At 45.5% G+C, this 25,386-nt stretch overlaps 1 protein-coding gene across 1 annotated transcript in view; it reads left to right on the top strand.

Moving 5' to 3' along the window:
- Nucleotides 1–25,386, top strand: part of LOC120994037 (retinal guanylyl cyclase 2-like) — a 110,389-nt gene that overhangs the window by 14,770 nt on the left and 70,233 nt on the right. Inside the window, exons 2-3 of the mRNA XM_040422498.1 lie at nucleotides 2,680–2,848; nucleotides 24,346–25,158. Of these exons, the coding sequence (XP_040278432.1) occupies nucleotides 2,680–2,848; nucleotides 24,346–25,158 (982 nt within the window). The remainder of the gene's footprint in view (nucleotides 1–2,679; nucleotides 2,849–24,345; nucleotides 25,159–25,386) is intronic.

Below are 25,386 nucleotides of genomic sequence, written 5' to 3' on the forward strand. Positions count from 1 at the left end.
AGAATTCAGAAATTGTTATTTTTATTATTATTCAAAATTATTATTATTCAAAATTATAAAATATGTCTATGTACAGCAAAAAAAAAGCTAAAAGAGAAAAAAAAATTGCCCACAATAATCATATAATAATCATTGTAATTATGGTAAAATACATAACACAGTAAAATAAAATATAATAATCATAATTATAAAAAAAATAATGGATATAGCATCGACAGTACTTATATAAATAATACAGTAAAGTGAGGAAGGCGCAGTGTGTGTATTAGACTGTGAGCCCTGGGGATGTGAGCGCATTGTCTGCAGAGCGTTATTATCTGTGTGGAATATGTCAGCGCTGTATCAAATATGACCAATAAATGGCAAATAAATAACTAAACAATTATTAACAATAATGAAATAATAATAATCATCATCATAATATGGGAATATAATACTGTAATTATATTAATGGTTTTCTAATAAATTGACCAGGGAGAGAAGGTTTATTTCTAAGTATGTGTGAGCTTCATGGACTAACATAGTCAGTGGCGTAATTAGAAATGACCGGGCCGCACAGCAAATTTTTGACTGGACCCTCCTCCCCCAGGAACTTCTTCGCATCTTCTGTGTAAACCCCACTCCTGAGTCTAGTCAAGATCGCTCTCTCAGACCAGGCCCGGCAGCCAGGCCCTCTGTTTCCTACAGTGTCACCGTATATAATGTCAATGTACAGTCGTGGCCAAAAGTTTTGAGAATTACATAAATATTGGAAATTGGAAAAGTTGCTGCTTAAGTTTTTATAATAGCAATTTGCATATACTCCAGAATGTTATGAAGAGTGATCAGATGAATTGCATAGTCCTTCTTTGCCATGAAAATTAACTTAATCCCAAAAAAACCTTTCCACTGCATTTCATTGCTGTCATTAAAGGACCTGCTGAGATCATTTCAGTAATCGTCTTGTTAACTCAGGTGAGAATGTTGACGAGCACAAGGCTGGAGATCATTATGTCAGGCTGATTGGGTTAAAATGGCAGACTTGACATGTTAAAAGGAGGGTGATGCTTGAAATCATTGTTCTTCCATTGTTAACCATGGTGACCTGCAAAGAAACGCGTGCAGCCATCATTGCGTTGCATAAAAATGGCTTCACAGGCAAGGATATTGTGGCTACTAAGATTGCACCTCAATCAACAATTTATAGAATCATCAAGAACTTCAAGGAAAGAGGTTCAATTCTTGTTAAGAAGGCTTCAGGGCGTCCAAGAAAGTCCAGCAAGCGCCAGGATCGTCTCCTAAAGAGGATTCAGCTGTGTGATCGGAGTGCCAACAGTGCAGAGCTTGCTCAGGAATGGCAGCAGGCAGGTGTGAGCGCATCTGCACGTACAGTGAGGCTAAGACTTTTGGAAGATGGCCTGGTGTCAAGAAGGCCAGCAAAGAAGCCACTTCTCTCCAAAAAAAACATCAGGGACAGATTGATCTTCTGCAGAAAGTATGGTGAATGGACTGCTGAGGACTGGGGCAAAGTCATATTCTCCGATGAAGCCTCTTTCCGATTGTTTGGGGCATCTGGAAAAAGGCTTGTCCGGAGAAGAAAAGGTGAGCGCTACCATCAGTCCTGTGTCATGCCAACAGTAAAGCATCCTGAGACCATTCATGTGTGAGGTTGCTTCTCATCCAAGGGAGTGGGCTCACTCACAATTTTGCCCAAAAACACAGCCATGAATAAAGAATGGCACCAAAACACCCTCCAACAGCAACTTCTTCCAACAATCCAACAACAGTTTGGTGAAGAACAATGCATTTTCCAGCACGATGGAGCACCGTGCCATAAGGCAAAAGTGATAACTAAGTGGCTCGGGGACCAAAACGTTGACATTTTGGGTCCATGGCCTTGAAACTCCCCAGATCTTAATCCCATTGAGAACTTGTGGTCAATCCTCAAGAGGCGGGTAGACAAACAAAAACCCACTAATTCTGACAAACTCCAAGAAGTGATTATGAAAGAATGGGTTGCTATCAGTCAGGAATTGGCCCAGAAGTTGATTGAGAGCATGCCCAGTCGAATTGCAGAGGTCCTGAAAAAGAAGGGCCAACACTGTAAATACTGACTCTTTGCATAAATGTCATGTAATTGTCGATAAAAGCCTTTGAAACGTATGAAGTGCGTGTAATTATATTTCACTACATCACAGAAACAACTGAAACAAAGATCTAAAAGCAGTTTAGCAAAAACTAATATTTGTGTCATTCTCAAAACTTTTGGCCATGACTGTATAATACTGTTAAGGAGGCCCTAACAATCAAATCTTTTAGTCCTCCTCCTTGGTGGGCCCCTTATCAGTTCGGGCCCCAAAGCAGCTGCTTCTCCTGCTTCCCCTATAGCTATGCCCCTAAATGTAGTGTATTGTCTGTACTGCATTAGGACAATGCTGTATAACTGTTGAGTAATAACAAAAAGGATTCTGTCACCAACATAATGGTCCTCCAACAACCCGTAGTAACTCACAGCTCTGTTCACCATGTCTCCAATGATGTTTTTCGGTAGTTCACTTAATGGATAAAACCGCTGCCAAAAAATACTTTACTCCCTCATGTGTTCTATGCAAAAGGACCCTTCGAAGGCAGCAGCGGCCTTGATGATCCAGGTGAAGCTTGTTTTGCCCCATCTTGACTCTTTATTCTTGTGTACATCAGATCTCTAGAGCACTGCACATTCGGGATCTCAGGAGCAATGCATATTCGGGATCTCGGGAGCACTGGACATTCGGGATCTCAGGAGCACTGCACATTCGGGATCTCAGGAGCACTGCATACACAAGCTCAGAGACGTCCATCAAGAATGAAGAGGTGGCATGGGGGCCTGGTAAAATTCACTTGACAAGACTGCTGCCCCCCTTCCAAAGGGTCTATTTGCATACAGAGCCTGTGTGTCATGCCCTGCTCTGACTATGTGCGGAAGTCGGCCAGAATAGCAGCACGTGTTTAGTTTTGTTTTGTTTTGGAGTCGTGCTGAACCCGCCTCCCATCAGGTGCACTGGGTGGGGTCATTGGTTTAAATATCACTCTAGTCCAGTGTTCTGAGCGGGTTATAGAAATCAGTCTGACCTTGGAAGCAAGAAAGGAAGGAAGGTTGTCTGTTCCAGCTCAGAAAAGATAAGTGTGGTTTCAGTTTTTGTTGATTGCTGTCCAGGTTGTGTTTGTGTCATCTTTCCCATCCAGGTTTTGTGCGAGCAGGCTGCTCCTTTTCCCCTTTTCACCATCTCAGGGAATCTAGGGTGTTTTAGCCCAGGCACGAGGACACATCATTCCTACCTTCAAGGTCTGAATGTGGGCTGAGCAGTGAAGGGAAAGAGGTCAGGGTTTAGCTAGGAGGTGACCCTTCCCCTGCTTCTCGTCTAGAGCCTGGTTGTTGGTTTATCTGTGTGTCTGAGTTCCCCGTCCGCCGTGACATTATAACCCGCCATACTGTGACTGCCAATACTCTGCAGTTTTGTGATGGCGTCAATTGATGCACTGGTTGACCGCATGCAGGGATTATCCATAGAGGTTGCGGATCTGCGTAGTTAGGTCACACAGTGTCAGAATGCTCTGGCATCAGGTGCAGGTCAAATTTGTGTGGAGCCAAAAGTGGCTCTTCCTGATCGATTTGCAGGGGGTACGAATGACTTTATCCGTTTTAGAGAGTCTTGCAAATTGTATTTTCGGCTGCGTCCATCGTCGTCAGGTGATGAGAGTCAGAAGATAGGTATAATCATTTCTCTGCTTAAAGGGGACGCGCAATCCTGGGCCTTTTCTCTGCCGCCCGGTTCTCGGGCCCTCCGGTCGGTGGAGGAATTTTTTAAGGCCCTGGGATTAATCTACGATGACCCAGATCGGGTCTCGATGGCGGAATCGAGATTACGTAATTTATTTAAGGGTGAACATACTGCAGAGGCTTACTGTGTTGAGTTTAGGAGATGGGCTACCGAATCAGAGTGGAATGATCCCGCGTTACGTAGTCAGTTTTGTCAGGGGTTATCTGAGAGATTGAAAGATGCCCTTGCTTTTCATGAGTACTCAGATTCTTTGGAGAATGCAATGTCTTTAGCAGTACGGTTAGATAGACGTATTAGAGAAAGGTGTAGGGCTCCCTTCTGTGAGTGGTTTCGTCTCTACTGCATTCCAGGGTGATGTTACAGGTAGCTCTGGGGTAGCGGAGGAACCCATGCAGCTGGGTCAGGTTTCTTGCCGTTCTGATAGTATAGACTTTAGGAAATTGCACAAACTGTGTTACTACTGTACGAAAAGTGGTCATTTTATTTTTGCTTGTCCTTTTGTTAAACTGCAGGTGGAAGAGAAAAAGAAAAAAAAAACTTTCCTGACTCTTGGTGGCGTGAATGGTGTGGTGGAGCAGGCAGGTATGCAAGCTCCCTGCAGTTCCCGTTTTCTCCTTCCAGCTGTGGTGGCGCTAGAGTCAAGAAAGATTTTTGTTGAAGTATTCCTTGACTGTGGTGCTGGGGTAAACCTAATTGACTCTCTTTTTCTTCAAAATCTGGGTCTAAGTACTTGCACTTTAGAAAAAGAGATTCGGGTTTTTGCAATTGATTCTTCCCCTCTTTCTCAAAGGAGTCTTACTCACATTGTTCATGGTATTCACTTAAGGTTGGGTGATTCACATGTTGAGATTATGTCTTGTTTTGTCATGAAGGATTTGCCAGCTCTTATAGTTTTGGGGTTACCGTGGTTGACTAAACATAACCCAATTGTAGATTGGCAAGCGAGACAGATCATTGGTTGGAGTGAGTTTTGTTCGGATAATTGTCTTGGCACATCTATCGCTGGTGTGTCTACTACGGCTCTACCTCAGTATCTCTCAGATTTTGCGGATGTCTTTTCGGAGGGTGGTGCTCAGGAATTGCCCCCTCATCGTGACTATGATTGTCCAGTTAATCTCATCCCAGGGGCTAAGTTGCCAAAGTCTTGGCTTTACAACCTTTCTCAACCCGAAAGAGAGGTCATGCGAAAGTATATCGCCGAGAGTTTGGCAAAAGGTCATATTAGGCCATTTAAGTCTCCGGTGGCAGTAGGCTTGTTCTTTGTAAAAAAAAAGGATCGATCGCTGAGACCGTGTTTGGATTTCCGGGTAATTGAATCGTATTACAGTCCGGGATCCATATCCCCTGCCTTTGATCTCTGCCCTTTTTGATCAGATTGTTGGAGCCAAGGTGTTCTCCAAGTTGGATTTGAGAGGGGCCTACAATCTGATCAGAATCAAGGAGGGGGATGAGTGGAAAACAGCCTTCAATACGCACGAGGGTCATTTTGAGAATCTGGTTATGCCTTTTGGGTTGACGAACGCGCCAGCAGTATTTCAGAGATTCGTCAATGACATTTTTCATCATTTGGTGGGGAGATTCATGGTGGTTTATTTGGATGACATTTTAATTTACTCTCCTGATCTGAAGACCCATCAGGATCATGTGAGACAGGTCTTGACGATCCTTCGGGAGAATAAATTATATGCTAAATTGGAGAAATGTTTGTTTTCGGTGCAGGAGCTTCCGTTCTTGAGATATCTGCTTTCTGACTCTGGTTTCGTATGGACCCCGAAAAGGTCCGGGCGGTTCTGGAGTGGGACCGACCAGAGAATCAGAAAGCTTTGATGAGGTTCCTGGGGTTTACTAATTATTATAGAATTTTTTTTTCGAACTATTCTACCATTGTAAGACCTCTCACTGATGTGACTAAGAAGGGCGCCGACGTCTCTGTCTGGTCGGATGAGGCATTGCAGGCCTTTTCGGCTATTAAGGAGCGTTTTGCGTCTGCTCCCATTCTGGTGCAGCCCGATGTGTCTCAGCCATTCGTAGTGGAGGTTCATGCATCTGGGGTGGGGGTTGGAGCGGTGCTGTCGCAGGGTCCATCTCCTGGCAAATGGGTCCCGTGTGCTTTTTTCTCCAAGAAGCTCTCGGTCGCCGAGAGGAATTATGATGTTGGAGATAGAGAGTTGCTGGCTATCAAGTTGACCTTTGAGGAATGGCGTCACTGGTTGGAGGGGGCATCTCACCCTGTTACAGTATATACAGACCATAAGAATTTGGCTTACTTGCAATCTGCCAAGCGTCTGAACCCTAGACAGGCCAGATGGTCACTGTTTTTTACCAGGTTCAATTTTGTGGTTACCTTTCACCCAGGGGTTAAGAACATCAAGGCGGATGCCTTGTCTCGCAGCTTTCCTGGGGGAGGTTATTCATAGGATCCTGCTCCGATTTGTACCCTGAATTGGAGATGGAGGTGTTGGGAGATCAGGAGGGGGCTCCTGGTTCTTGTCCCCCAGGGAGGTTGTTTGTTCCTGAAGGCCTGCGATACAAGGTATTCAAGGAACATCACGATACTGTCCTTGCTGGACATCCTGGTGGTAAGTCCACCTGTGATCTGGTGTCTCGGAGGTTCTGGTGGCCAGGGTTACGTAAGAGCATTGAAGATTACGTGGCAGCTTGTGAGACCTGTGCTCGGTCAAAGGTTGCTCATACTCGACCGGCTGGTTCACTTCTTCCATTGTCAATTCCGTCTCGTCCTTGGACGCATTTGTCTATGGACTTTATTACGGATCTGCCGAGTTCCTCCGGGAGAACAGTAATTTTGGTGGTAGTTGACCGTTTCAGTAAAATGGCTCACTTTATATCTTTAACTAGTCTGCCTAACGCCAAGACTCTTGCGCAGATTTTTGTGGATAATATTGTGAGATTGCATGGTATTCCTTCGGATGTGGTCTCTGATAGGGGCACGCACTTTGTCTCCAGGTTTTGGAGGGCGTTCTGTTCTCGGCTGGGCATTCAACTTTCGTTCTCTTCGGCTTTTCATCCGCAGTCGAATGGACAGACAGAGCGTACTAATCAAAACCTGGAGACCTACTTGAGGTGCTTTGTGGCTGAGAATCAGGAGGACTGGTCCTCATTCTTGTCCCTAGCAGAATTTGCTTTGAATAACCGTAGGCAGGAGTCCACGGGTAAGTCGCCATTTTTTGGTGCATACGGTTTTCATCCTCAGTTTGGTACCTTTTCTGGGACTGGTTCCTCTGGGATGCCAGAGGAGGAGAGATTTTATTCTGCCTTGTCCTCTATCTGGCGGAGGATCCAAGGGAATTTGGAGAAGATGGGTGAGAGGTATAAGCGAATGGCTGACAAGAGACGTGTGACTGGTCCAGACCTGTGTGTGGGTGATCTGGTGTGGTTGTCCACTAAAAATATAAAATTGAGAGTGCCATCTTGGAAACTGGGTCCAAGATTTATCGGTCCGTACAAAATATCTGCGGTGATCAATCCAGTAGCGTTTCGGCTGGATCTTCCGCAGACTTGGAGGATCCATGATGTGTTCCACAGGTCTTTACTAAAAAAATACGTGAAACCGGTGGAACCATCGCCATTGCCTCCTCCTCCCATTCTGGTCGATGGAAATTTGGAGTTCGAGATCTCCAGGGTTCTCGACTCTAGAGTTCTTCAGGGTTCCCTTCAGTACCTGGTACACTGGAGGGGATACGGCCCTGAGGAGAGGACGTGGGTTCCGGCGCTGGATGTCAGTGCCAGCCGATTGGTAAAGGCTTTTCATAGATCCCATCCGGATAAGGTTGGTCATGCCCTGCTCTGACTATGTGCGGAGGTTGGCCCGAATAGCAGCACGTGTTTAGTTTTGTTTTGTTTTGGAGTCGTGCTGAACCCGCCTCCATTCAGGTGCACTGGGTGGGGTCACTGGTTTAAATATCACTCTAGTCCAGTGTTCTGAGCGGGTTATAGAAATCAGTCTGGCCTTGGAAGCAAGGAAGGAAGGAAGGTTGTCTGTTCCAGCTCAGAAAAGATAAGTGTGGTTTCAGTTTTTGTTGATTGCTGTCTAGGTTGTGTTTGTGTCATCTTTCCCATCCAGGTTCTGTGCGAGCAGGCTGCTCCTTTTCCCCTTTTCACCATCTCAGGGAATCTAGGGTGTTTTAGCCCAGGCACGAGGACACATCATTCCTACCTTCAAGGTCTGAATGTGGGCTGAGCAGTGCAGGGAAAGAGGTCAGGGTTTAGCTAGGAGGTGACCCTTCCCCTGCTTCTCGCCTAGAACCTGGTTGTTGGTTTATCTGTGTGTCTGAGTTCCCCGTCAGCGGTGACACTGTGTTTGTTTTTGTGTGTGTGTTGAAGGGGGGGGGTGGGGGGGTGATAAATTGGTCATCCATTTTACAAACTCTCCCAGAACATCACTGGGGACATGATGACCAGAGCTTGTCAGGTATTGCAGGTGGTTGGGGGCCATTATGGTGGTGGAAGGACCCCTTTTAATAGTAAACGGAAATAACATACACTACAATAAATAATACTACTAATAAAACTAATAATAATAATATTGATACTACTACTACTAATAATAATAATAATACCAACAATAATAATCAATAATACAATAAATAATGAAATAATAATAAAATAAAATAATAACTAAACGAAAACAATAATGATACAATAAATAAAATAAATAATACAATAAATAAATAATGAAATAACAATAATAATCAAATCAAATAACAAAACAATAATAATACAATAAATAATAAATTAAATAATACAATCTATAAATAAATAATAAAATGCTAATAATAATAATCAAAAAATTAAAAATATTTTTATAATAAATTTCCCCCAGACTTTGAGAAAGACAGGGAGTAATGTGAGTCCATCTGTACAACACTATGGAATATGTCAGAGCTGTATAACTGTTAAGTCAATATAATAATAATAATAATAATAATAATAATAATAATAATAATAATAATAAATAATAATAAATAATAAACATTACAGCAAAATAATAAAATGATATATATGGTATTTATAAATATAATAAAATATGTTAATGAATATAATATTGACTTTATTTCAAAATGACCCTTACATGTATGCATCTGACACTTAGGAAAGAGGGCAGATGTTATAGCATTCTGTATATAACCTGTGGATATCCAGCTGTTGTGAAACTACATTCATGTCAGAGAATGCTGGGAGTTGTAGTGTCACTGGAGAGCCTCATGTTGGAGACCCCTGCCCCATATTATGACACCTATCAGTTACAGAGTAATCATCACTTTCACATCAGCTAAGCCCAGGTCCCTGCAGGCAGCACAGATGTTTCTATACATGTCATATCTATGAAGTGCAAGCACAGGCAGGGCACAGGAGAGAAGCTGAAATGCAGAAGACCAGAGGTGTGAGAGGCAGAGTAGAGCAGCAATCTTCTTAGGAGGCTTCCTGCTCAAAGCAGGGATTAAAGACAGACACACTCACAGCTCCAAGTAATGCTCTGCTCCTGACCCAAAGGTCGCACTCAGAAGAATTGCTGCAGATGAAGGTAAAGCTTATTTTCTATCATTGTGAACATGGAAATCTAAAAACAAATGGAATTATAGTAAAAGGCAGAGGACACAAGGAGGAACCACCAGGAGCTGCAGACCCATGGGCATAATGTGCAGGACAACAGAAGTGGAAGCCTAGGGGTGATGTCCTGCCAGAGCTGACAGCAGGATTCCCATAAAAGATATGGTGCCTTCTACAGGATGTTGGTTTGTTGCTGGATCCTCATCCCATTGATATGGAATTTGCTGACTTGGTAAGGGAAGATCAAGGAGATAAGAAGAAATCTAGTGGTGGATACAAGACACTGGAGGAAGGAGAGGGCTCCCTGCCCTAGACATCGACTCCATAGAGAGGATATGAGAGAAATCAAGTCCACATAAGACTATCTGAAGGACTTTGCAGGGAGCTGTCCTTAGTGCTGAAATTCTGATCTTGGATTCTTCCAAGGGTTAAATGAGGTGGCAGTCTTCCTATAATGTTCTGCATACAAAGTTTATAATGGGCTGTGGAAGGGTAAGTGAATGTCTCTAGTAACCCTTGTGTGTGGTCTTCAATATGGCCCAGAACTAGATAGAAGATAGATAGAGAGATAGATGACAGATGATACATAGATAGATATTAGATAGATCGATAGATAATAGATAAATAGATAATAGATAGATATTAAAGAAACAGAAACAAAGTAAAAATAACATATTTATATTGATTTGCTTCTGATTAACATTAGAGGTTAAGATGACAATTTATCAGTTAAAGTAACAAAGTAAAAAATGTACAAAGAAAAAATATGTATTTAATAAAAATAATAATAGTAATAATAATAATCAAGTTGTGTATATAGTGGTTAAATTCCTAAAATGTAATAATAATAATAATGATATTGCAATATGCAAAAATATGTATAATCATACAATAATGCTAGTAAAACCTGACAAAAATGATAATAAAACAGAAAACGAAATATTAAAACAGATCCTCTAAATTCTACCCTAAGTTCTTGTATAATCAGTGGATTAGTGGGAGTGACAGATGTCAAATTATGGAATCAGCTAAATTCTTCAGAAATGAACCCGTCCTCACTCACATTTAAGACCGAACTCTAACACAAAACTGTGTTTTATACTGAATGTAATTGTGGCAACAGCAAAGTACAAGGTTCTATAGAGAGCGACTGACCTTCCTCCAAAATAAAAATAAAATATTCGTTCTTTTGGAAAGGACTTTCCTGGAAAATAGAAAGCAATATGGCTGTCATTACATCACCCACAAGGACTATGCAGAAAAATACGTATATTCTTCTATCACTGCGTTATGCTGTAATGTATGTACATAGTGACTGTAACAGCAGAATAGTGAGTGCAGCTCTGGAGTATAATACAGGATGTAACTCAGGATTACTACAGGAGATGTAATATGTACAAAGTGATCCCTCTGTTTATGTAGCTTATTATATATGTGACTTGTAGAATTAGGTTCCAAGCTTGACTTAGACTTTAATGTAATGACTTTTACATAACTGGTTTAAAGATAAACTCCTGTAAAAAAAAAAGAAGCAAAACCCCTGTATGAGTAACCCATGTGGACGTGCATTGATATGGAGCCCATGGGCTGTACTTGCCCCCTGCACTGCGCAGGCCTCACACATTGCTTAGTGATTCGTAGTTACTTCTCCATAGGGCTGGAATGTACACTGCTCAAAAAAATAAAGGGAACACTTAAACAACACAATGTAACTCCAAGTCAATCACACTTCTGTGAAATCAAACTGTCCACTTAGGAAGCAACACTGAGTGACAATCAATTTCACATGCTGTTGTGCAAATGGGATAGACAACAGGTGGAAATTATAGGCAATTAGCAAGACACCCCCAATAAAGGAGTGGTTCTGCAGGTGGTGACCACAGACCACTTTTCAGTTCCTATTCTTCCTGGCTGATGTTTTGGTCACTTTTGAATGCTGCCGGTGCTTTCACTCTAGTGGTAGCATGAGACGGAGTCTACAACCCACACAAGTGGCTCAGGTAGTGCAGCTTATCCAGGATGGCACATCAATGCGAGCTGTGGCAAGAAGGTTTGCTGTGTCTGTCAGCGTAGTGTCCAGAGCATGGAGGCGCTACCAGGAGACAGGCCAGTACATCAGGAGACGTGGAGGAGGCCGTAGGAGGGCAGCAACCCAGCAGCAGGACCGCTACCTCCGCCTTTGTGCAAGGAGGAACATGATGAGCACTGCCAGAGCCCTGCAAAATGACCTCCAGCAGGCCACAAATGTGCATGTGTCTGCTCAAACGGTCAGAAACAGACTCCATGAGGGTGATATGAGGGCCCGACATCCACAGGTGGGGGTTGTGCTTACAGCCCAACACCGTGCAGGACGTTTGGCATTTGCCAGAGAACACCAAGATTGGCAAATTTGCCACTGGCGCCCTGTGCTCTTCACAGATGAAAGCAGGTTCACACTGAGCACATGTGACAGACGTGACAGAGTCTGGAGACGCCGTGGAGAATGTTCTTGTAACGGACCGTTTCAGCAGACAAGGGGTTAAAATCCGTTTAGGCGATAAGCCCCTTTCTGAGAGACAGGCACAGCTACTGCAGAACACCAACTCCCGAACTGGATACAAAGTAGCACTCCAAACTGGAACCTCACGAATAGCTGCTAGCAGACGAACAGGAATCAGCTTACACCTCTGGCAATCGGTCTTCTAACAGCATACAGTGAATCCCCCCAATAACGAGACAAGGCTCCGTGTTGAGGGTCAAACAGTGGTCTGACTGTACTTGAAGTACAGCCTCTTTTATTCACAAAAAACAAACATAGTACTGCCCACAGGGGTTTGAAATACAACCAATCAGTAATTAACAACACATACAATGTAACTACAGCAACCAATCGTTCACGCCCCCAGAGGACCAGAATGAAGACTGGGACATAGGACAACATATCCCCACAATGCATCATGGTTTCCTCCTCTCTGTCCAGACAACCTGAAGAGCAATCCAATTATCTCTGAGGACAAAGGGAGATCGCCAATACACATGTGCAGACAACAGAACAGACATCACCCTTTAAACACACAATGGGACAATGGCACAATAGAAACACACCCGCATATTCCTCCCAAGCTGACAAGTTACACTTATTATAAATTGTTACATCTTTGTGAGTTTACATTGGCCATACATATAACTTACATTAATTCAAACAGTATAACGTGGGGACAAACCTATCCAAAATTCACTTGAATCGGTTCAGGGGTTTAAAAGTTAGTATATGGCCCATAATCCTGGGGCAAGAGGCCAGCAGCCAGTCCTCTCCAAAACCCAGTGGCGAGATCGGTTTCGCCACACATCTCCCCCCCCCCCAGGGAAGACTAACCAGATACCTGACCTCATGCCGGTCGGTACCTGAGTTAGTCTGGCAGCCCACCCACAACCAAATACTGGACCTGTTGACTTTAGTAGCCTGTCTCTGTCCAGTGAGTCCACCAAGGTTATATTGGTAGCTGGTACTCCCGGTCTCTGTGTTGCTCCCTGGCTTGGAGTGGAGGTTGCTTTGTGGGCAGGTATCAGCGGTACTCTGCCCTGGTGCCAGCGCTACCACGGAAGAAGCCTGGTTGGAGCCTGGTTGTTGGAGGGGGAGACCGACTGTCTCTACCCCCTGTGCTGTAAGTGCAGAGACCACGGTCCCATCTGCACGGTTGTGGGGCTTACTGTCTCCCCCTGGTGCGTTAAGCTGCCGCTGCGGAGAGGGGGTAACGAGCTCCTCTCCCATACATACTTCCAGCCGCTGGGGAGGGCGACAGACCGTCTCCGCTCCCAATACAGTGTCCTGTTGCTGGGGAAAGGAGACTGGGCTCTCTATTCCCTGCTGGACACTCTGCCGCTGGGGGACAGGACCGACTGTCTCTGCCCCCTGTAACTCCGCCTGCCGCTGGGGAAAGGAGACTGGGCTCCCAATCCCCAATAATTCATACGGCCGCTGGGGAATGGAGACTGGGCTCCCAATTCCCAAAAAATCACTCTGCTGCTGGGGGGCAGGAACAACTACCTCTGCCCCCTGTAACTCAGCCTGCCGCTGCGGAGGGAGGGCGCTGCTCTCCTCTCCCTGCACTTCACACTGCCGCTGGGGAATGGAGACTGGGCTCCCAATTCCCTGCAGGACCGGTGGAGAGACCTCGGTCCCATCTCTACCGGCCACCTGGGGTCCTTCCCAGTAACACTCTACAATATCTGCCCAGCTGAATGGGTCTGGATCTGGGTCTGTCACCTTACCGTCCTGCTGAGCCTTCTCAATGGAGTGGAAGAGATCTCGGTAGTCCTGCTCCAGTTCCCACTCCAGGGTTGCTAGGTGAGCCAGGTCTTGCTCTACCTCATGGGGGTCATCCCACTCATGCCTAGCCTCCCTCTCATAGAAAATGTCCGGAAGTCTGGACTGTGCAGGGCTCCTGAAGTCCGGCTCTGCAAAGGACTCCCATAACAAGCCAGGACCATCAAACTCCTCTCCCTCTGGCTTGTCATGTTCGGCTGTCCAGGGTATATACTGTGCCATATACCACCAGAGCGCCTGGTAGGCATCCTCCAGCCATAGCTCCTGCCATACCCGGTGCTCTAGTTCCTTCACCCATTCCTCCAGGGGCTGCTCTCCCAGGAAGGGCATCCGCAGGGCCACTTGCTTCTGCAACCGCTGCTCTTCACTGGGGAGACTCTCACCCCGCTGGTATTGTAGATTATCCAGGGCCTGGTACCAGATGCCTTTCCTTAATGCATCCCGGCCATCCAGGTCCTCCTCCTCGTATAACACTGCTGGTTCCATCCTGGTGCTTTTAGGGTCGCTGTACTGGGACATGCGTTGTCCTTAAATTGTAGAATCCACAGAAATGGTGTCTCCTGTAGCTGTCCTTCTGGCTGTAGGAACGATCCCGCTGCTTGCCACCAATGTAACGGACCGTTCCAGCAGACAAGGGGTTAAAATCCGTTTAGGCGATAAGCCCCTTTCTGAGAGACAGGCACAGCTACTGCAGAACACCAACTCCCGAACTGGATACAAAGTAGCACTCCAAACTGGAACCTCACGAATAGCTGCTAGCAGACGAACAGGAATCAGCTTACACCTCTGGCAATCGGTCTTCTAACAGCATACAGTGAATCCCCCCAATAACGAGACAAGGCTCCGTGTTGAGGGTCAAACAGTGGTCTGACTGTACTTGAAGTACAGCCTCTTTTATTCACAAAAAACAAACATAGTACTGCCCACAGGGGTTTGAAATACAACCAATCAGTAATTAACAACACATACAATGTAACTACAGCAACCAATCGTTCACGCCCCCAGAGGACCAGAATGAAGACTGGGACATAGGACAACATATCCCCACAATGCATCATGGCTTCCTCCTCTCTGTCCAGACAACCTGAAGAGCAATCCAATTATCTCTGAGGACAAAGGGAGATCGCCAATACACATGTGCAGACAACAGAACAGACATCACCCTTTAAACACACAATGGGACAATGGCACAATAGAAACACACCCGCATATTCCTCCCAAGCTGACAAGTTACACTTATTATAAATTGTTACAACTTTGTGAGTTTACATTGGCCATACATATAACTTACATTAATTCAAACAGTATAACGTGGGGACAAACCTATCCAAAATTCACTTGAATCGGTTCAGGGGTTTAAAAGTTAGTATATGGCCCATAATCCTGGGGCAAGAGGCCAGCAGCCAGTCCTCTCCAAAACCCAGTGGCGAGGTCGGTTTCGCCACAGTTCTGCTGCCTGCAACATCCTCCAGCATGACCGGTTTGGCATTGGGTCAGTAATGGTGTGGGGTGGCATTTCTTTGGTGGGCCGCACAGCCCTCCATGTGCTCGCCAGAGGTAGCCTGACTGCCATTAGGTACCGAGATGAGATCCTCAGACCCCTTGTGAGACCATATGCTGGTGCGGTTGGCCCTGGGTTCCTCCTTATGCAAGACAATGCTAGACCTCATGTGGCTGGAGTGTGCCAGCAGTTCCTGCAAGACGAAGGCATTGATGCTATGGACTGGCCCGCCCATTCCCCAAACCTGAATCCAATTGAGCACATCTGGGACATCATGTCTCACTCTATCCACCAACGTCACGTTGCACCACAGACTGTCCAGGAGTTGGCAGATGCTTTAGTCCAGGTCTGGGAGGAGATCCCTCAGGAGACTGTCCGCCACCTCATCAGGAGCATGCACAGGCGTTGTAGGGAGGTCATACAGGCACATGGAGGCCATACACACTACTGAGCCTCATTTTTACTTGTTTTAAGGACATTACATCAAAGTTGGATCAGCCTGTTGTGTGTTTTTCCACTTTAATTTTGAGTGTGACTCCAAATCCAGACCTCCATGGGTTAAAAAATTTGATTTCCATTTTTTAATTTTTGTGTGATTTTGTTGTCAGCACATTCAACTATGTAAAGAATAAAGTATTTCAGAAGAATATTTAATTAATTCAGATCTAGGATGTGTTTATTTTTCTGTTCCTTTTATTTTTTTTGAGCAGTGAATTTAGCTGGGTGCAGGTCCGGTTATTATATGGTGTGTGTTATATATTATATACCATATATCCCTGTACAGTGCAGAATCACACAGCATGAGCTTAGATACCACATACAGGCCAGGCAAATCCCTTTTAAGGGTCTCATGAAAGTGACCCCTGTCCTGCTGACAGTATACAGTTCCTGAAAATAATTCCAATATGGCTGCACTTCCCTGTTGTCACCTTCGCCCCCCGATGCCAATTTCTTAACCTAACCCCTTCCCTTCAGCCCTACTGTTATAGACATACTTGGAAAACATTACATACAGCGCTACCAAACATACAGGGTAATACAGCGCCACATACCTCTTACATAGTGTTGAGCACGAATATTCAAATTGCGAATTTTAATCGCGAATATCGCCACTTCGAGAATTCGTGAATATTTAGAATATAGTGCTATATATTCATATTCGCTAATAGTGTTGAATATTCTAATCGCGAATATACACTGCTCAAAAAAATAAAGAGAACACTTAAACAACACAATGTAACTCCAAGTCAATCACACTTCTGTGAAATCAAACTGTCCACTTAGGAAGCAACACTGAGTGACAATCAATTTCACATGCTGTTGTGCAAATGGGATAGACAACAGGTGGAAATTATAGGCAATTAGCAAGACACCCCCAATAAAGGAGTGGTTCTGCAGGTGGTGATCACAGACCACTTCTCAGTTCCTATGCTTCCTGGCTGATGTTTTGGTCACTTTTGAATGCTGGCGGTGCTTTCACTCTAGTGGTAGCATGAGACGAAGTCTACAACCCACACAAGTGGCTCAGGTAGTGCAGCTTATCCAGGATGGCACATCAATGCGAGCTGTGGCAAGAAGGTTTGCTGTGTCTGTCAGCGTAGTGTCCAGAGCATGGAGGCGCTACCAGGAGACAGGCCAGTACATCAGGAGACGTGGAGGAGGCCGTAGGAGGGCAACAACCCAGAAGCAGGACCGCTACCTCCGCCTTTGTGCAAGGAGGAACAGGAGGAGCACTGCCAGAGCCCTGCAAAATGACCTCCAGCAGGGCACAAATGTGCATGTGTCTGCTCAAACGGTCAGAAACAGACTCCATGAGGGTGATATGAGGGCCTGACGTCCACAGGTGGGGGTTGTGCTTACAGCCCAACACCGTGCAGGACGTTTGGCATTTGCCAGAGAACACTAAGATTGGCAAATTCGCCACTGGCGCCCTGTGCTCTTCACAGATGAAAGCAGGTTCACACTGAGCACATGTGACAGATGTGACAGAGGCTGGAGACACAGTGGAGAACGTTCTGCTGCCTGCAATATCCTCCAGCATGACCGGTTTGGCATTGGGTCATTAATGGTGTGGGGTGGCATTTCTTTGGAGGGCCGCACAGCCCTCCATGTGCTCGCCAGAGGTAGCCTGACTGCCATTAGGTACCGAGATGAGATCCTCAGACCCCTTGTGAGACCATATGCTGGTGCGGATGGCCCTGGGTTCCTCCTAATGCAAGACAATGCTAGACCTCATGTGGCTGGAGTGTGTCAGCAGTTCCTGCAAGACGAAGGCATTGATGCTATGGACTGACCCGCCCGTTCCCCAGACCTGAATCCAATTGAGCACATCTGGGACATCAGGAGTTGGCAGATGCTTTAGTCCAGGTCTGGGAGGAGATCCCTCAGGAGACCGTCCGCCACCTCATCAGGAGCATGCACAGGCGTTGTAGGGAGGTCATACATGCACGTGGAGGCCACACACACTACTGAGCCTCATTTTGACTTGTTTTAAGGACATTACATCAAAGTTGGATCAGCCTGTAGTGTGTTTTTCCACTTTAATTTTGAGTGTGACTCCATGGGTTGAAAAATTTGATTTCCATTTTTTTATTTTTGTGTGATTTTGTTGTCAGCACATTTAACTATGTAAAGAACAAAGTATTTCAGAAGAATATTTAATTAATTCAGATCTAGGATGTGTTAATTTTTGTGTTCTCTTTATTTTTTTGAGCAGTGTATTACATTGCCGATTTTCGCAATCAAGTAAATAATGATTGGAGATCATGAATTGTCGAATTTGCTAATTTATGGCGAATATTTGGCCAAAAATTCGCAAAATATTGCGAATTCGAATATTGCCTATGCCGCTCATCACTACTCATACATCCAGTGATGTCTCCTCTGATGTAGATGTTCTGTTTCTTTATCTTCTCCATTCAGACCAGACCACCATGATGATTTCTTTCAGCCTTCTCTTGTCTCTGCAGAGTTTGACAACTACTTTTCCATCCTCCTCCCCACCTTCTGAACACCCCATCCTGCCACCTCTAATACTGAGCTCACTGTCCTTCCTAATACTCCTGAGCCTTGGCACACAATGTAAGTCAATGGGGGACAGATCCGTTTTCTATTGTGTCAGATTGTGTCCGAGAAAACGGATCCGTCCCCATTGACTTACATTGTGTGCCGTGACGGATCCGTCTTGCTCCGCAGCACATCGCGGACACATAGTGTTTTGGTGTCCGCCTCCAGAGCGGAATGGTGACGGAACGGAGGCAAACTGATGCATTCTGAGCGGATCCTTTTCCATTCACAATGCATTAGGGCAAAACTGATCCGTTTTGGATCGCTTGTGAGAGCCCTGAACGGATCTCAGAAACGGAAAGCCAAAACGCAAGTGTGAAAGTAGCCTTAGAATCAAGTGATAACATAATTATCCAATAGCTAATCGAGCAGCTACCAACCATATATATTATAAAGATAAATAAACCCTAAGGAGTCAGTCTGTGTGCATTTATTAAAAGTATAAAAAAGTACCCTTAATAAACGATAAGTCTATGAAATTACATAAACTCACATGCACCCAGACTAGATAAATTGGGGGTCAATATCCATGGGCCATATGACAATACAATGTAAAAATAGTGCCCATGGGACAAGGCAATATAATATCGCTGCACAAGTAAACAATGAGACAGAGGGAACAAAACCATAAAGAATAATAAATGTGTGTATATACCTATAATGGTGATGGTCCAGTATATCCTGTATAGCAAAACCCTCGACGCGCGTTTCGCCACAAGGTTGGCTTTGATAGGAGGCGGTAGTGGAAGTGAACACAGCAGAGCTCGAAGGAACAGAACTTTACTCAACCTGGGTCACAAAGTGTAATGGTTATAAACAGTGACACTGAGCTTGTTGGTTACACTTGCAATTTGGCCCACAGCTTGTTGGTTACAGTCACACAGCTTGGTGTTTACATAGCTTGTTGGTTACAGTCACACAGCTTGGTTGTTATACAGCTTTATGGTTACAGTCACACAGCTTGGTGGTCACACAGCTTGTTGATTACAGTCACACAGCTTGTTGGTTACAGTCACACAGCTTGGTGGTTACACAGCTTGTTGGTTACACAGCTTGTTGGTTACAGTCACAGAGCTTGGTGGTTACATTCACTATCAGGCATACTATTGGTTACATAACTTGGCCTTTTATAGTCACAGCTAGGCACACATCTTGGTGGGTGAGTGCACACCCCTTTCCATTTCCGGCAGACTTAGCAAGTGCTGTCCTTGGCACTCCCTATTAGCCACACCTTGTCAACACTTGCATAGACGCGTCACCTACTAGAATCTAGACACCACCCGAAAAAGTGGGTTTTCATGTGGTGCACCAGTCCAAGAGTCAGTACATAGGAGTACACCTTCTGTACATGGAACAAGGAAGTCTCTCTGCCATGGCCACTCTAGTGTCTCTCCAGGCCAGCACCCAATCAGGCACGGGTTCCTGTCACCTCTCCAGTAATCTTTTGGCTGCCAGCCATTGGCTCCTGGATCTCCTCCTCTCATGGCAAAATCGGGGTTGGGAAAGGACACCAGTTGGACCAGTATCCAGACCCTTGAGGCTGTGAGCTCATCTTGGCTAGTCACATAAGGAGACCAACTACCACAGTTCGTGGTCATTTCATTATCCCTTTATCACTGTCAGTCAATCTTTGGGGTGTTATCCTGCCAGCTACGCCAAATTTAAAGGGAACCTGTCACTTCCCAAAACCATCCCAAGCCGCCAGCAGTACCTGAGAATAGCCAGCAGTGTGTTTCTGACAATCATTTTATTCCTGAAGGTAACTGCGCCCCTTCTCTGCCCCTTCACCTGCGACTGACAGCGCTTATGCAGAGAGTTCGGCTGGCTTTGCCGAACTGCCGGCTGTCAGTCACAGGCGAAGGGGCAGAGAAGGATCACCGTTACCTTCAGGGAAGAAATGATCATCAGAAACACACTGCTGGCTATTCTCAGGTCCAGTTGGTGGCTTGGGATGGTTTTTGGAAGTGACAGGTTCCCTTAAATAATGTCAGTTTGTAGTGTGTGGCCCTTGACCCTTACATAGTACCCAACTCGAGGGTGTGGTAATGGAGACAGACACAACATGGTTCAAAGGGACAAAACATTACTATAACCATAATGTTTATAAAAAGTGACACTGAGCTTGCTTAGTTATAAGTGGCCCACAGCTTGGAGGTGGCAGTCTCAGATAGTCACACAGCTTGGAGGTAGCAGTCTCAGATAGTCACACAGCTTGGAGGTGGCAGTCTCAGATAGTCACACAGCTTGGAGGTGGCAGTCTCAGATAGTCACACAGCTTGGAGGTGGCAGTCTCAGATAGTCACACAGCTTGGAGGTGGCAGTCTCAGATAGTCACACAGCTTGGAGGTGGCAGTCTCAGATAGTCACACAGCTTGGAGGTGGCAGTCTCAGATAGTCACACAGCTTGGAGGTGGCAGTCTCAGATAGTCACACAGCTTGGAGGTGGCAGTCTCAAATAATCACACAGCTTGGTTAACCTCACAGGGCAACCCATGGTATAAGTTAAAGGCCTGTGTGGGCAAGGCACTGTTGTGGTCTGTGGTCACACAAACAGGATGGGTGGGCATGGCTACCAACTCCAGTTGGAACACTTGCATGCTACAGAGTGGTCTTCTTCTCCATCATGGAGCAGTCTCCTGGAAGACCCAAGCAACACATCTGTCCCATTCCAGGTCAAGAAGTTGAAAGTGGTCCTCAAAAGTTGAGCAGGATTCCCAGGATCAACTCATCGACTTGCTAGCGAGAACCTCATACAGCCTTACAGGAGTACTCCAGAGAAACCGGTTGCAATCTGGTAGCATCACACTACCTCCGCCAGCTTGTCTTCTTCTCATAGTGCACCTTGTCCAACCTCTCCTTTGGGTATGTGACACCCACCCACACAATGTATTCAAGTGATTCAGGGCGCCTTCTTCCATTGCTCCGTGGTCTAGTTCTGATGCTCACATGCCCTTTTGGTCACTTGTGAGGGTGGACAGGGGTCAACATGGGAACTCTGACTAGTCTGTGACTACACCGCCCCATACACAGCAGTTTTCTGTGCGATCGGATCAGACGGGCTAGCCTTCACTCACCACACCCATGACCCTTTCACCAGTTGTCCTTCCTTGGACCAATTTTGATAGGTACTAACCAGTACATACTGGGAACACCCCCATTAGACCGGCCATTCTAGACATGCTCTGACCTACCATCTAGCTGTCACAATTCACCCCTTGTCAGAGTCTCTCAGACGCTTACTCTTGACTATTTATCCTGCTTCTTACACATCAACCTCAAGAACTGATTGCCACTTGACTGCCGCCATTATCACCAGGAGGTCCATGGTCTCTACTTCACCTATTTTAATGTTATGGCTGATCTGTGTATACGTTGCTTTGTGAATTCATGTGTTTCAAAATGTTTTGGCTTTTTGGTCCCTGGGTTGGGTCCTGCTCATGGTCTCTGCAGGTGATTCGTGAGAGGGTCGTTCCTTGCCTGCCTCGTTAATACACCTGGCGGTGGCACACATCAGGGATTTGGTGAAACGCTCCAGTAAATCCTCCATCCTTGTGCTGACAAAGCGATGAGCATTAAGACGATTATAATCCATTCACTTGATGGAGCCTTAACACATTCCACGTCAGCCGGCGACTCTCCGAGCATCAGGAACTTATAGTAATGAATTTAAAGGGGACACCAGTTGTATTGCAATTTTTTTTTATTGGGGGATGGGGGGAGGGAGTGGCACTTCTTATCTACTTCTTACCTATTTTCTTCAGTCTTGGGTGTGATCAGCTTATTTGCACTGCCTATAGGGGTCTGACATAGTCTAAAATCCATGTTCTGTCTCTTCATAGGCTGCTGGTTTATCCTCATGCTTTATACTCCAGCATTCCTTGCTCATACCTTCCAACTTTTGAAAATCACAAAGACGGACAGTAGCAGCATAGCACGCAGCAACAAATATTTTCTTACTAAGACACGCCGCTAAGTCGGCACCAATGCATAACTGTACACACCCAATCCCGCCCAGTCCCCTTAATTCCCCCAAATAGGAATTATTCTCCCTTTGTGCCACCACACAGTAGTTATGCCCACACTGTGCCCCTTCACAGTAGTTATGCCCACATTGTTCCCCATCACAGGAGTTATGCCCACATTGTGCCCCATCACAGTAGTTATGTGCCCACTTTGTGTCCCCTTCACAGAAGTTATGCCCACATTGTGCCCCTTTCACGGTAGTTATGTGCCCACCTTGTGCCCCCTTCACAGTAGTTATGCCCATATTGTGTCCTGTTCACAGTAGTTATGCCCAGATGTGCCCCTTCACAGTAGTTATGCTCATATTGTGTCCTCTTCAGAGTAGTTATGCCCAGATGTGCCCCTTCACTGTAGTTATGTGCCCACCTTGTGCCCCTTTCATTAATGCCTCCCCTGTTCTTAATAAAGTAAAAAAAAAAAAAATACTTACCTGGTTTCACCGATAATTGGGCACATCCTGCAGTCCTCAGCAGGCATGACTCGACCACACATGGCGCTGTGTGTGTGACCGCATTGTGCTGTGTCGGGGAAGGCAGTGGCTGAGATGACTGGTGAAGCGGGGAGCGGATGGCTCTCTGCTTCTCCATTACAGGCAACTGTCTCTGCGTCCTATGGATGCAGAGACAGATGAAAGCGGGACATATCTCAGCCGTTCTGGGACTGCGGGACATCCACCAAAATCCAGGTAAGTCCCGCCAGATCCAGGGCGGTTGGTAGGTATGCCTACTGATATTGGTAGCTGAAAGACAACAGCAACCTCACCAAAGTGTATGGAGACTGCTACTGTTACTACAAGGGTAGAATGATTATAAACCAGAAGACACAGATACAATCGAGCTTCAGTAAGACGGCTTGTGGATGTTCAAGATAAAGGGTTTTCTCCTCCTTGGACAATCCCTTGACCATAAGTTGATCACAAAGTGTCCTTCTGCTGGGACCACCAGTGATCAGATTTTATCTGAGAGTGAACCTGGCAATGTTTTGCTGCAGCGCCACCACAGGAGAAATGAAGCATTACACTATGTCCATTCATATCAATGGGTTGTCTGCGTAAGGCAGGACAGGACAAGTCCTCCAGGGCAAGAGATGCTCTTCATAACCGCTCTCCATTCTGATCAAGACTCTGGACTCAGGACAGGACCAGCCAGGCTAGGCCACCTCTCCACAAGGACCCCATAGAAGCTGCATAGGATGCCTCTATGGCATGTGCCCCCTTGTCTGCGCCTGCACCCCCCTTAAAATGAACCATTAGATGGTTTCAACTTAGACACTTGATCGTTCGTCCATGTTTTAGGCTATTCTGAATGCATAGTCCTCGAGCTCTACTGTAGAGCGCCTGCTCTGGCACAAGCTGTAATACATGATAGCTCATTCATTTGGATTGTGCAGTAATATACTTTTTCCACCAGTAATCACATCTGTTCGGAAGGTAGACCTGGCGCCCATCAGCCTCGATGTCTCTCAGACAGTACAATCCCTATAAATAAGAGCTGTCCCCTCTACTGACATGTCTGTTTTAGTAACTGCTTGCATTCCACGTGTAATAACAATTCTGGACCATCTATTCTTAGGATGCTATGTGGTACCATTCCTCTATTATACCCACTAGATGTTTTTGAATGAATTCCCATCAGTCTGCAATGAAGGTTTAGATGGGCGTTCCCACTTGGGGTTGTGTCCCCTGCACAGACTGACATTACCCAATCAGTGCCACCAGTGTCATACTGTACAGGGACGCACACCCCAATTGGTAACACTCAGCTGAACCTTCATTACAAACTGCTAGCAATTCATTCATACACTTTTAGTAAGAGTAACAGAGGAATGACACAACATAGAGTCATAAAAATAGATGCTCCAAAATTGTTATCACATGGGGAATACATTTTCAGCTCTGCTACATCTTGATTTTGCCAGTCACAGATAATGAGGGGGTTGTAGTAGCTTCCATGTGCATTGAGTTACATAAGAGGTCTTATCGAGATTAGATGGGTCCAAAGCATTTTGAGCACCAGATTTAGTGTCTACTGAAGACTATTTGGTGTTGGTTATGAATTAATTTTTTCCTTTTCCTTCTTCAGGACCTACCCTGGTTGTAGATTCATGGCCAGTGAAGGACCTTAGCTTCCCTGTGACAAGCTGTAAGACAATGTTTTGTCTTTCCTCCAGCCTTGGAGACTTCTTGTCGAAAAGATCAAGGCTCCAAGGTCCCAACCAGCTCCGAACACAAAGACCTTCAAGAACGTTTCCGTTTCATGTGGTTCCTTGGTGCTTCCTATTAGGATTACTCATGATGCCATTGGGCGTGCAGAGTATAAACTTTACCGTTGGCATCGTTGGCCCTTGGAAATGTGACCCACTCTTCTCTAAGGCCTTGCCAGAATTGGCTGCCCGTTTGGCAGTCATCAAGATCAACAATGACTCATCGCTCGAATTGACCCATAAACTGGATTACAGAATTCTGGACGAAAATTGTGAAACTTCGAAAGCTTTAGTGGACTTTGCAGGTTTCCACCAACTTTCTTCGGCATTTATAGGCCCACAGAACCCTGGGTATTGCGATTCCGCCTCACTTTTAGCCAAAAATTGGGACAAAGGCATATTCTCTTGGGCTTGTGTCAACCATGACCTGGATAATAAAATTAGTTTTCCAACCTTTGCCAGAACCATGCCAACGCCAACCAAAGTTCTCTTTAACTTTATGAAGTATTTTAGATGGGCGCATGTTGGGGTGGTGTCATCAAATGAGGATATTTGGGTGGACACTGCTCGGAAAGTGGCCGGGGCTCTGAGGAACCAGGGTCTTCCCATTGGTATTGTGACCAACATGGGCCACGGGGAGAAAGGTATCAAGAATACATTGCAAGCGATAAAGGAAATACATAATCTCCGAGGTAAGAAGAAAAGTAGAGGAGCTTAGATGTAGATCATGTAGATATTATGTAGATATTATCTCTGGCTGGTTCCACATGGCCTTAACATGGCCTACATTTCAATGCCCATTTTATGACCGCATCAGCCAGACCTCACCTCCTGTGGTTCTACTTTGGTCACCATGGAACCCAATCATGATCCACAGGGCTGTGATAGCTAACCTCCGGCACTCCAGCTGTGGTAAAACT

The sequence above is a fragment of the Bufo bufo genome, chromosome 3, assembly GCF_905171765.1.
Source record: "Bufo bufo chromosome 3, aBufBuf1.1, whole genome shotgun sequence".
NCBI classification, from domain to species: Eukaryota; Metazoa; Chordata; class Amphibia; order Anura; family Bufonidae; genus Bufo; species Bufo bufo.